The 13080-nt window shown below is 60.1% G+C and overlaps 1 protein-coding gene across 3 annotated transcripts in view; it reads right to left on the reverse strand.

Moving 5' to 3' along the window:
• CELSR2 (cadherin EGF LAG seven-pass G-type receptor 2) overlaps nt 1-13080 on the reverse strand; it is a 30672-nt gene that overhangs the window by 3295 nt on the left and 14297 nt on the right. For 2 of the 3 annotated variants that reach the window (XM_040085439.2, XM_040085440.2), the window contains exons 13-30: nt 12345-12486; nt 11863-11983; nt 11531-11714; nt 10650-10751; nt 9792-9886; nt 9503-9712; nt 8662-8845; nt 7568-7711; nt 6853-7069; nt 6299-6484; nt 5342-5468; nt 4126-4326; nt 3451-3625; nt 2318-2430; nt 2170-2246; nt 1213-1339; nt 578-694; nt 365-495 (exon numbers count right to left, since the gene is read on the reverse strand). In XM_040085439.2, the coding sequence (XP_039941373.1) occupies nt 365-495; nt 578-694; nt 1213-1339; nt 2170-2246; nt 2318-2430; nt 3451-3625; nt 4126-4326; nt 5342-5468; nt 6299-6484; nt 6853-7069; nt 7568-7711; nt 8662-8845; nt 9503-9712; nt 9792-9886; nt 10650-10751; nt 11531-11714; nt 11863-11983; nt 12345-12486 (2653 nt within the window). The remainder of the gene's footprint in view (nt 1-364; nt 496-577; nt 695-1212; nt 1340-2169; nt 2247-2317; nt 2431-3450; nt 3626-4125; nt 4327-5341; nt 5469-6298; nt 6485-6852; nt 7070-7567; nt 7712-8661; nt 8846-9502; nt 9713-9791; nt 9887-10649; nt 10752-11530; nt 11715-11862; nt 11984-12344; nt 12487-13080) is intronic. The other variant, XM_040085441.2, reaches the window with a different exon arrangement.

Consider the following 13080-nt stretch of genomic DNA (forward strand, 5'->3'; position numbering starts at 1 on the left):
AATATCCACTGACACCCACCACCCTGATATCCATCAACCTGACACCTACTCCTGCCACCCCCTTACCCTGCCACCCCCTCAACCCCCCACCCTGCCACCGTCCCGCCACCCTGCCACCTCACCACTTCATCTGCATGCCACCCTGCTACTATACTTTCATGCAACCATGCCATTTCCATCCAAACACCCTCACAACCATGTCACCCCACCATCCTGCCATCCCAGTACTCCCATGCCATGCCATGCCATGCCATGCCACCACCCCAGCACCCTGCTATCCCATCAGCCCATCTTGCCATCCCAGTGCCACACCAGCCCAGAACCCCACAAAAACCCATGCCCCAGCCCCTGCTGTGCCCAGTACCGCCGCATGAAGGGGATGTAGCTGTGGTGGCTCTTGCCCGAGCGTGTGGTGCTGTGCAGGGACCCTGAGGACCCACCATCTGGGGAGGGGTACAGCCGCCCTGCCACATATGTGCTGTCCCTGCCATAGGCCTGCCAAGGGCACAGAGATGTCACAGCCATGGCACAGGCTGCCCTTCACTACATGACACCTCCCATGTCCCCCAGCACTCACAGGGGTCAGGGTGGCCTTGGTGGCCAGCGGTGGGTGGTGGCAGCGGGCGCAGCTCAGGCGGAGGCTCCTCCGCACCTCCTTGCTCAGCACCACACAGGACAGGAAGATGAGGGGGCCCTGGGCAGAGAGGGGGCAGGGTGGACAAGGAAGGGTGGTACCGCCTGGGAGGATCCCAGCAGCATCCCGGACAGGTCAAGGGGTCACCATCCAGATTGGGTGCATCCCACTGGCACTTCAAAGAGAATGAGGTTCCCCCCCATACCCACCAGGTGCTCCCCACGGATATTTCAGACAGCGTGAGAGACCCCCATACATACTGGCTGCCTGCCCTGGGCACCATGGAGTGGTTGAGGTGCCCCCATACATACTGGGTACCTCCCATTAGTGCCCTGGATATGGCAAAGGACCCCTCTGTGCCCACTGGGTGCCCCACAAATAGGTGTGTGACTCTGGAGGTACCAAGGGTGTGAGCTTCACAGGGCTCTGGGGTTTCTGAGAGTCCCAGGGGTGGTGGTCACTGGGGATCCCAGAGGTGGAGGCTTTGGGGTTCTGGAGTCCTGGGCGGTGGCTCTGGAGGTCCCAGGGATGTGTGTTTTGGGGGTCCAGGGGTAGGGTCTCAGGTGGTCCCCACTGACCTGGAGGCAGTTGGAGGCAGCGAACAGGTAGTGACAGAGCAACATGTCACTGTTGACTGAGAGCAGAGCCAGAAGCCAGGCCAGGCTGGGCATGGCCAGTAGGACTGCAGCTGTGCGCACCCCAGACCTGGGCACCCCAATGGCACCCCAGTGTCATCTCAATGACATTTCATGTCATAGCCCTCTGTACTTCTGCCCCCTGGGGTTGCCCCAGCTCCTCATGGCCCCATTTCCCAGCAGATGCCCCAACCACCCACTCTGCCATCCTTGGGTGCTCCAGCCCCCTGAGCTCCTCTGTTCCCCATGGGCCCAGCCTAACCCCAGCCCCCTGTGCCCTTGCCACCAATGCCCTTCTGCCTCCCCATGGGTGCTCCATGCCCCCCTGCCCCCCTAGATGCCCCAATCTCCCCTGACGCCCCCAGACCCTGATGAGGCTCTACCCTTGATGCCCCCCTGCCCTCCACAGGTGCCCCAATCTCCTGTACCCCCTGCCCTCAACAGGTGCCCCAGACCTCTATATCCCCCTACCCACCATGGGTGTCCAGGTCCCTCCTGTGCCCTCCTGCCCTCCACAGTTGCCCCAACCTCCCATGATCCCATGCCCCCCATTGTCTCCAGCCCCCTGTACCCCCCTGCTCTCCATGCCCCTCTGCCTCCCCATGGCTGCCCTGTGCCTCCCTGCCCCTACATATGTTCCAGTCTCCCTGTTCCCTCCTACCCCTCATAGGCAGCCCAGTGCCCTCCTGCCCCCCATGGAGGCCCCAGTCCATCCTATGCCTCGCTGCCTTCTGCAGGTTCCCCAAAAGGCCAGCCCCCCATGGGTGCCCCCTAGCCTCTATAGGTGCTCCAACCCTCTGTGCCCATCATGGGTGCCCCAACCTCCCATGCCCTCCTTGCGCAACTCCATCCCCACTGTGTCCCCTGCCCCCCATGGGTGACCCCGCCCGGGTGACTCACGCTGAGCCCTTTTTCTGGAAGCCCTGGGGAGTAGCACAGGTGGCCCTGGCCGCCAGCACCAGGAACAAGATGCCGACCTGGGGGTGCAGGGAGTGAGCAGGGTGATAGGGGGTCCCCTGCCCTCCCCAGCCCCTAGCCCTGTACACACAGCGAGGGCAGCAGCACAGGGCCCAGCCAGGCTCCACACCAGGCTGTCATGCAGGGCCAGCCAGCAGAAGTCAGGGTTCCCATAGCCCTCGGGATCCAGCCCCACAGCCAGCCCTGCAAAGGAGAGAATAGGGGTGGGGCCAATTCAGTGGGCACGGCTATCAGAGGAGACAGGGGGCTAAGGTGGGAGGTGCAGGCTTAAACAGGGTGAAGATGTGGCAGGATGGGGCATGGAATGGTTCATGGATGGCACAGGGCTGGCAAGAAGGTGCTGCCCTCAGGGCTGTGTCTACACTGGGTAGAGGCAGCGCTATGCAAATGAGGTATGTCTAAGTGCTTGGCATGTGGCAGTGTTGATGAGAGCAGGGATATGGCACTGGGGGCTTGTCTAACAGGTTATTACAGGTCCATTCTCTTGGGGTGGGGTTATGCAGATGATGGCGGGGCTAAGATCTGGGGGGAGTATCTGACTACGATTCATGGTGGGCTATGGTCCTGGGGGCATATTGAAGAGGATGGGAAAGATGTTCTTGGGGTGGAGATATGATAGATGAGGGTGGGGCTAAACTCCTATGGTGGGGATAAAATGCTGGGCCAGGGTTTTACGCTTTGGGAGGGGGCTATGACCCTGGGGAGGTATCTGAAAGTTTGGGGGCAGAGCTATGATGGATGAGGGTTATGTCAGAGCTCCCCCAAGGGCCTGTCTAAAATCTTGGGGATTGGGTTTGACTTATGAGGGCAGTACTATGACTCTGGCTGTGTGTCTAAAACCACCAAGGTGGGGCTATGGTGTTTAAGGGTGGAGCTAAACTCTTGGAGTGGGGCTGGTCTGCATTGGGCATGACGATCCTGTTGGAGGCAGGGTTATGTCCACACGTGTGACTGTGCTGATAAAGATGCATTTTGGGGTGGGCCTATATTCTGGGGGTGGGGTTCTATATTCTGGGGGTGGGGTTACACATGGAAATAGGACCCCACCACACATCAAATTGATTGGCGGAGAGGAATTCAGGCCGTAGGGCCATAGCCCAGAAGGGGGTAGCCACCAGAAGGTGTTGACTCAGGTGGAGGTGGGTAGCTGGTGGTCCAGGGAGTGAGGTCAGAATGAGAGCAGGGTTTCACAGCAGGGCTCACCAGTGATGAAGGCAGGCAGTCCCCAGCCCAGCACATGGTAGAAGCGCATAGGACCACGGTCGACATGACGGGATTCACTGCGGCGCCGGTAGAGGTGCAGCGCCTCCAGTAGCGCCCAGCCTACTGCACTCAGGTACAGGAACTGCAGCAGGATGGCCACCACCGTGCACGCCAGCTGCACACGCCCCGTCACTGCTAGCGCACAGCCCCATCCACTGGCCGTGCCTACAGCTCTGCCCATCCAGCTGTACGCACAACCCCTCAAGCTCCACCCCCTTTGAGAGGTCATTCCTCTGCTGAGGTCACACTCCCCTGAAAGGTCCCACTCCTTTTACAGGCCTCACCCCTTCAGTGCCCCACCCTCTTGAGAGCCAACCCCTTTGATAAGATCTACCCCTTAGAGAGCCTCACCTGTTTATCAGCCCCACTGCTTTGGAAGCCCCACCCCTTTATACAAACGCCACCCCTTGGACAGACCCCACCGATTATTGTCCTCATGTCTTTTAGATGCCACCCCTTAGGCCCCGCCCACCATGGCCTGCCCACTCCTTAGCCCCACCCATTTCAGCCCCACCAACCCAAACACTTCAAAGGCAGCAGATCTCCAGACCCAACCAGCTCTTTCCAATGACCCCCATTCCTTCCCTCCTTTCTCAGCCCCCTTTTCCCACACACCGGAACATCGGCCTGGTTGATGCCAAGCAGGAAGACAAGCTGTGCAAGGAGCAGGGCAGCTGAGCCATGCCGGCGAATGCTGTGGCGATTGGAGTGCAGCCGACTCAGGGTCCCTAAGGACACGACCACCAGCGCCAGGCCCGCCAGCCCCACGCCCAGTGAGCCGTAGGTGAGCGCTGCCAGCGGCAACACCTCCCCATTCTGCAGCACCAGGATAGGCATATGTCAGGCATGTGCTCAGTGGGCATGTCCCCCCCAGATATCCCCATCAACAGAGACATAACAAAGCAATCAGTCCCTGGGCCTGGGAAGTCCTGCCCACAATGCCCCAATAGAAAGCCCTGCTCACATTATTCAGCCCTACCCCTGGTGACCCCACCCTATGAAATCCCCCATCACAGCCCTTCAACCATGCCTCTTAAAACCCCACCCACATTGTGTAGCTCCACCCTTTTAAACCTCTCCCATACCATTAAGCCCCAGCCCTCAAAATCCCATATCCCTCAGCCCTGCCCCTTTCAACCCCACCTACTGTACTCCACCCTGCCCCCTGAAACCACACCCACAGCACTCACCACGCCTCTCTACACTCCACCCACAGTTTTTCAACCACACCCTAGGAAACCCTGCCCACATTATTTAGCCACAGCCCCTGAAAACATGCCTGCATCAATCAGCCACACCTCTTGTAACCCCACCCACATCAGCTCTACCTCTTGGAGACCCACAGGCCCAGACTACTCAGTGGCATCCACTGGAATCCTGCTCATCCTGACTGGACCCGCCCCCGGGGGAGCTCTGACAGATCTGACACAGCCCTGCCCATCCTATTTACCTCTGCCCCAAGGGAGCCCCACTCATTGGATTTAGCAGTACCCCTTGGATTTAGCACCACCCCACTTAAGGCCCCATACTTTTCTCAGCCCCACCTTCATGAGCACTCACTCCTCCACCCTGCCCCTGCCCCACTATGCCCTGCCCATTCTGCCAAGCCCCTCCCATCCTGTCCCTCCTTTTATCAAAAGCCCCACCCCTATGCCTGGCACCACCTCGTGCTCTATTTCTGTATGTCTCTCCATCCACCCCCATGTCCCCACTAGGGCCCTCACCCTGAGTCACTCCATGCCCCAGGGTCATTGTGTGCCTCCACATCCCCTGTGTCACATCAGTCCCCCTCTGTCCCCATGCACCCCTCCGTGTCCCCCTATGTCCCCACCTCTCGGCGGGAGATGTCCATGAGGACGGCAAAGCTGGTCAGATGGTGGCACTTGCACCTGACGTGACTCTGGTTGCGGAAGGCGACTTCGCAGCCTCGTGCCGACCAGCCACCTACACTGCCCGCCCTGGGTAGCACCACAAGGTGACACAAGTCGGGAAACCCACCGGGGACAAACACACACACACACACACTGGAGACACCCACCAGGAGCACCCACTGGGAACATCTACCCCCACCCAGGTACATGCATTTGACCCAGGACACCCATCCAAGGGATCAAACACTTTGATACCCACCAGGGACATGCATGGGGGACATCCACTGGCATCACCCTCGCAGAGGGGTGCACACCCACCCACTGGGACATCCATCCACAGAGAAGAGGCAACCACTGCCACTTGGGGACACTCACCCACCAGGGACACTTACCCGGGAACACTCCTCCATTTGGGAACAGCCCCCCATCCTATCCCTGACACACACCAGGGTCGGAGCTGTCCCCTCATGTCCTGTTCCCATGTTACCCATGACCCGCAGGGACACTGGGGCATCCATCCTGCCCTGTCCCCTCAAGATGTCCTCTGTCCCCTTAAAGTGTCCCTATGTCCCCTGTCACCTCAAGGTGTTCCTATCCCTGTTACTATGTCCCCTGTCTCCATGGGATGTCCCCATCCTGTGTCCCCTGTCCCCTCTGAAGTGTCCCCATCTCCCTGGGGTGTCCCCATTTCCATGGCCTCTCTCCCCGCAGGGTGTTCCCTGGGATAACCCCTGATCCCCTGGGTGTCCTTATCCCCAGGTCCCCTGTCTCTGTGTGGAGATCCCTTGTCCCTCTGGAGTGTTCCCATCTTCCCCAAGGTGTTCCCATCCCCAATCCCATGTTTCTAACCGCCGGTACGTCCCTGTACCCCCAGGGTGTCCCTGTCACCCCTGGGGTGTCCTCTGTCCCACCCTCACCGCAAAGAGTGATTCCAGAAGACACAGATGGGCTTGGAGCGCTCCTGGGTCTCCAACAGCCGGAACTGGAGGGTGACAGGCTTGACCAGTGCCCGGGGGGTCCCTGTGCCCCCCACGCCATCTGTGCCCCCCGTGTGCACGCTGATGCTCAGCACCGGTGTGTTGATGACGGGGCGCTTGGGCACCCTGGGAGGCACCGGGGTCAGGGAGCCCACTCAAGGCACCCCAAAACCCACCTTAGTGCCAGAGAGTGCCCTTGCACCACACAGACACTGTGAGGGCACCCCTTTCTCCCCTGTGCCCCCTTTTTTGGGCACCCCATGGGCACCATCCTTGGACATCCCTTGAGCCACCTCCCCAACCCTCTGCCCCCCATCCTCAGGCACTCTGTGCCCCCCAACCTTGGGCACCCCATGTGTCCCCTTTCCCAACCCTCCCCTGGGATACCTCCGGACACCCTTGTCCCCATCTCCCTATACCCCCCAGAAGCCTGGCTTTGCCCTGACACCCCATGTGCCACACCCAGCCCCCCAACTCCCCATCCCCAGTGGCACCGGAGGCTGCGCTTGTCGGTGTCGAAGTGCTGGGGCAGGAGACCGGCCAGGGTGCGGTAGATGATGATGCTGGCGATGGCCTGGCCCTCACCCAGGGATGGATGGCGCTTGTGCCGGGTCACCACAGTCATCCCTGCCTCCTCCTCTTCGCCTGCTTCATTCTCCTCCTCCTGCCCACCTGTGCCCTGTAGTGCCTGCCCATGTCCAGTTGAGGGGCCTGGGGGCCATGGGCAGGGAGTAGCATGGTGCTCTAAGACCTCATTGGGGTTACCATGGCCACTGCTGGGTCCCCAGCACTGCCAGTCCCATGACCACAAGGTTCCTCCCACACTTCCAGCTCCACAGGTCCCTATGTCCACACTTGTGTCCCCAACCCTGCCCACCACCATGGCCATACCAGGATCCCTGATGCCACCCTGGGGTCCCTGGTCCTTGCATCCTTACCAGGGTCCCCAGCCATGCCAGTCCCACCCTGGGGTCCCAAACCTGCCAGCCTCAAGGCCACACTGCGGTCCCCATGGTGGCACTGGGATTCCTAACCCTGTCAGCCCATGGGCATTCTGGGGTTCCCCCATTCCTGTCAGCCCCCAGCCAGGGTCCGCAGCTGTACCATGTCCCCATGGCCAAATGGGGGACACCCCCAAGCCCTGCCAGCCCCATGGATGCAAGCTGGTCTCCAGCCCTGCCCCCTGTCCCCCCTATGCCCTGGACTCACGCCTGTCCTCGGGGGGCTGGAAGATGCTGTCAGGCAGGATGACGGTTGTCTCCAGGTCTGGGAGTTTCTCCCCCCGCAGTGCCTCATACCGTGGCAGGTGAGCACCCGCAAAGTTGCTCTTGTCCAGCCGCACCACCGACACCACTGTGGCACCATGTCACGCATGGCATGGCATGGCATGGCATGGCATGGCATGGCGTGGCATGGCACCCACCAACCCTGAGGCACACAGACCCCAGCACCCACCGACCCCAGCATTCACTAATCCCAAGGCACATCAAGCCTGGCACAAACCAACCCCAGCACCCACCGACCCTGGGACACACCCACCCCAGCACTCACCAACCCAGGCACCCATGAAACACAGAGCCATGGATCCCAGGCATGCAGACCCCAGGACCACAGATCCCAGCACCCAGCAACCCTGTGGCACACTGACCCCAGCACCCACTGAGCCCAGCACCCATTGACCCTGACATCCAACAACCCCTGAACAATGAATCCATTCACAGACACCAGCAGCCACCAACACTCAGGCACATGGACCCCAGCACCCACTGACCCCAGGGGCCATGGATCCTGACATCCATTGACCACAGCACCCACCAACCCCGGGACGCACAGAGTACAGCACCCTCTGTACCCAGCACCCACTGACCCCAGACACACAGACCACAGCCCATGTCCCCAGGAACACACACATGCCTCTAGACACACCCACATTCCCCAGGACACATTTCCCAGCCACACAAATGTCCATGTCCCCAGCACATTTTCCCAGGTACACATCACACATACATGCATGCTCCCAGCACACGTGTCCTTGTGCACACACATCCCCTGCTCACATGTCCTTGTGCACACACGTACTCCAGGTATATACACACCTGTGTTCCCAAACACGTGTCCATGTCCCCAACACACACACATCCCCTGAGCACACACATGTCCATGTCCCCAGCACATACATCCTCCAGGCACATCCATGCCCATGTCCCCAGCACCACACCAAGGACACACATGTTCCTATCATGCCTGTGTTCCCAAGCAGATACACCCCTCACAGCCCTCCAGCCATGCATGTCCCCACTGACCAATATTAGGGGTGACAATGGTGAAGGGGCTGAGGTAAATCTGGGGCATATTCCACGCCAAGGCTCGTGCATACTCCTCGAAGTGCTGCAGCAGCTGGGCCGTGCCACCCTCTGTCTGCTGGATCAGCTCCCAGTGCCGCTTGTTCCCCATGTCCAGCAGTGCACTGCCCACTCGCAGCAAGTTCTGGGGGCAAGGAAGCGGTAGTGGCACTGGAAGCTGGCACTCTAGGGTCTGGGCAGGGGGTCCCTAACCTCCCCTGCAGGAATCTATGGCTGGGGCACTCTGGCACCGACAGTGGGGAATGGGGGGTGCTGTACCCCCACAAAGTTGGGGGTGCACCCTGAGCCACACCAACATGCGTTGCTCAGGGATGCCCACTGCCCTGGCATCAGACCTCCTACATCAACATTCCTCTCTTGGTGGGTGCCCATCACCCTGGTGCATGGGCTTCCTCACCAATACCCTTCCCAGGTGAGTGCCATCTATCCTGGCAGCCAGGTTCCTGCACCAACACCTTCAGTCTCCCTATGCAGGTGCCCATCACCTCAGTGTTTGACCTTCCACCCCAATACTACCCTCCCCACAAGGGTCCCCATAACTCCAACCTCTTTTCCTTCACCCTCAATCTCCCTCCCCAGTGCCCATAACCCAGGTTTTCTGCTTTCCTGTCCCAATATCCCTCCCCACAAGGGTGCCCATCACTCTGGTGTGTGGAATCCTGCACCCACATCCCTCCCCATGGGGGTGCTCATCATCCCATCCTCTTTTCTGCTTCGCCCATTTCCCCTCCGTGCATGTCCCCCTCCGGGCATGTCCCCATCCCTGTGACCTCATGCCCACCTCAGTGAAGTGCACGTCCTGGGTGGCAGCGAGGTGGAAGCCACGCTGGCGGCTCTCATGGTGCAGCAGGGCCCCTGCCAGCCGGTATGCCAGGTGCACATCACTGCCGAAGTACCCGCGGGCCTCGTGCATTGCTTCACGCAGCGCCAGCACAACACGCCGCGACTGCCCTGCGTCCCACTGTGACTCATTGCCCACCAGCTGCTCCGCCTTAGTGGGGACACATACAGAGTCAGGGGAGCCCCAGTGGCACTGCCGCATGGTTGTTGCTGGTGTTCCCCCGGCTCACCCAGGGGCGAAGGGCAGCAAAGGCCAGTGCGCTGCAGTTGAAGAGGTTGGGGGGCAGCCAGCCCTTGTGCTCGTCACAGTGGCGCAGTGCTGTGCCTGTGGGATGGGGACACTGAGTGCACCATGGGGACAGTGCAGCAGCCTTACCTCACAGCATGCCAGCAGTGCCCAGTGTCACACTCCTGCTCCACCCTTACGGTGACACCAGAGTGGTGCCCCCAGCCTTGTCCCTGTGGTGCCATGCCCTGTCCCAGCTGTGCCACCACAATGTCACACTCCTGTGCCACCCCACAGTGACACCACCGTGACAGCCACCAGTCCTGTCCCAGTGACACTACCAGTGTCACACTCTCTGCAGTGACACCACAGTGGCAGCCCCAGCCTCATCTCAACAAGTCCAAACTCGTGTCACCCTCACTCCATCTTGGTAGTACCCAGGTGTCACCACCCCTAACCCATCCCATCAGTGCCACCACAGTGTCACTTCCCTGTACCAACCCAATAACACCACTACAGTATCATCCCCTGCCCTGTCCCAGTGATGCCCCATGGTTCCACCCCACCCCAGCTCCATCCAGCTGGTGCCACCATCATGACACACCCCAGCCCTGTCTCACTGGTGTCAACATCCCATCCCAGCAGTGCCACCACCATATCAACACCCTGAAGTGACACCATGCTGTCCTCTCTCCTCACCGTGTCTCAGTGCAATCATGGTGTCACCTCCCTGTACCACCCAAACGATGCCACCGTGGTGTCAACCCCTCTCAGCCCCATCCCCCACCAATGTGTCACCTCCAGGCCCATTCTGGCAGTGTGCCCAGTGACACCCCCGCCCTGTTCCCATGTCTCCACATACCAATGGAGCCCTTGGGGCAGGGGGCTGCAGCTGGCAGCCCAAACCGAGTGCGAGGCCACCAGATGCCAGCCTCGATGGCCCGGGGACAGCTGTCATAGTTCACTGCGGGACACAACAGGGCATCAAAATGGAGGACACAATGTGACAGTAAGGTGGCAGTGGCATCTGGTCACTGGAACCAGGTGACACAGGCTAACAGCAGGGTGACAGCAGTGTCAGAGCAGGATGACAAAAGGGTAACACAAGGGTGAAAGTAGGGTGACATAGTGGCACAGAGTGATAGCAGTGTGACAGCAGTGTGACACAGGGTGACAGTGGGGTGACACAAGGTGTCAATGGGATTACACCAACAACCAAGGTGTTGGCAGAATTCAGCAGCCAGGGTGACAGCAAGGTGACAGCAGATGACACAAAGTGACAATACAGTGATGCAGAGTAGCACAGGGTGACAGCACGACAACAGTAGCACCCAGTCACTGGTACTCGGAGTGACACAGGGTTGCAACAGGGCAGAGCAGGGTGACACAGGGTGACACAGGGTGATACAAGGGTGACAATGGCACTCGCTGGCACCCAAGGTGACAGCTGTGGCAGAGCAGAAGGACATCAGGATGGCACAGGATGGTGTAGGGAAACACAGGATGACAGAAGGATGACACCAGTGTGACACAGAGTGACAGTGGGGTGACACAAGGTGACACAATGTGACAATGGGGTCAGCAGGGTGACAGCAGAGTGACAGTAGTAGCCAGTCATGGCACTCAGGGTGACATAGGATGACACAAGGTGACACAAGGTGACAGAAAGTAACAAAGGGTGACAGCAGGGTGACGGTGGGCACTCAGGGTAGCACAGGGTGACACAAATTGGTAGTGCCCCACCTTCGCAGCCACTGGCTGTCACCTCAGCAAAGGGGTTGTCACAGCGGTCACAGTGGCGGCCGATGACACCAGCTTTGCAGGGACACTGTCCAGTGTTGGCATCGCAGCGGCGTGACAGTGAGCCAGTGGGGTAACACTCACAGGGGTGGCATGTGTCCCCTCCTGGCGGGCGGTAGTGGTTGTCCTGTGGGGACAGAGGGTCACTGCAGGCATGGGGATGGGGTGACAGGGGGCTGACAGGGGGTGCCAGGGAGGTGGCAGGGGGCAACAGAGGGGTGACAGGAAGATGGCAAGTGTTGGCAGGGGAGGTGACAAGGGCTGGCATGTCTCACCTTGCAGCGACACTCGCCCGTAGTCTTGTTGCAGTCTGGGTCGAAGCCATGGGTGACATCACAGCTGCAGGGGCCGCACGTGGGGTGTCCCCACCACCCCCGTGGGCATGGCTGCGCCTCGCTGGGGACACTGGAGCTGGCACTTGGGCACCATGCCAGGATACCCCCACAATGCCACTTGTACACTCACAGTGCCACCTGTGCCCCCTGCACCCCCACTGTGCCACTTCTACACCCACAATACCACTTTCATCCACAGTGACCCCTGCATACTCACCACAGCTCTTGCACAGCCACTGTGCCCTTTCCATGCTCCCCCTGCCTTTTGTACACCCATCACAGCTCTTGCATGTGCACTATGCCCCTGCACACTCACCCTGCCTCATATGCCCACACTCCTCTCACCCCCTACCCGCAGCATCCCTCTTCTCCTGGGTGCTCTGTGCCCCCCTGGCAAACACATGTGCCCCAGTGTCACCAACCGGTACTGGCAGAGGGTCCCAAAGGTGCCCGGGGGACAGTGACAGGCATAGCCAGGGGCCATGCCTGGGCGGCGAGTACAGGTACCCGGAGGCTCGCAGGGGTCCAGGGCACAGGCACTGACACAGCTGTCACCGAAGTATCCTGGGCACAGGACAGGGTTGGGGACAATAGGGGTCAGTGATGGGGCACAGGGATGGGGGTGAGGGGCAGTGTGGGGTGACAGTGATAAGGAGTGGCAGTGACAAGGAAGGGTGCAAGTGCCCTGGGGACAGTGAGAGTGAGGAACAGTGGCAGTGCTCAGGGAACAGGGATGAGGGTAGGCAGTACCTGGAGACAAGGCTGGCAGTGCCCAGGGAGGGGGGCAGTGCCTTAGGAACACTGACAGGGGTGGCAGTGCCCAGGTGCCAGTGACAGGAGGGTAGCACTGCCCTGGTGGCAGGGATGGAGTGATGGTGCCCAGAAAGGACAGTGTTGTTGGGGCAATATGTCACAAGGTGGCAGTGCTGGGGACGGCAGTGTCTCAGGGTTGTCAGGAGATGCTGGGAGGGTCTCCACTCATGGGGGTGGCGGGGGCGTGTCACAGGGGTGGCAGTATCTCAGGGGCTGTTGGGATTTGTCGGGGGGGGGTCTCTGCTCACCAGGGTAGCAGTATGGGGTGTCACAGGGGTGTCTCACTGGTGTCAGTGTCTCACAGAGGTGTCAGGAGATGTCAGGAATTGTCAGGGTGTCTCCATT

Source organism: Hirundo rustica, chromosome 24, assembly GCF_015227805.2.
Source record: "Hirundo rustica isolate bHirRus1 chromosome 24, bHirRus1.pri.v3, whole genome shotgun sequence".
Classification (NCBI taxonomy): Eukaryota; Metazoa; Chordata; class Aves; order Passeriformes; family Hirundinidae; genus Hirundo; species Hirundo rustica.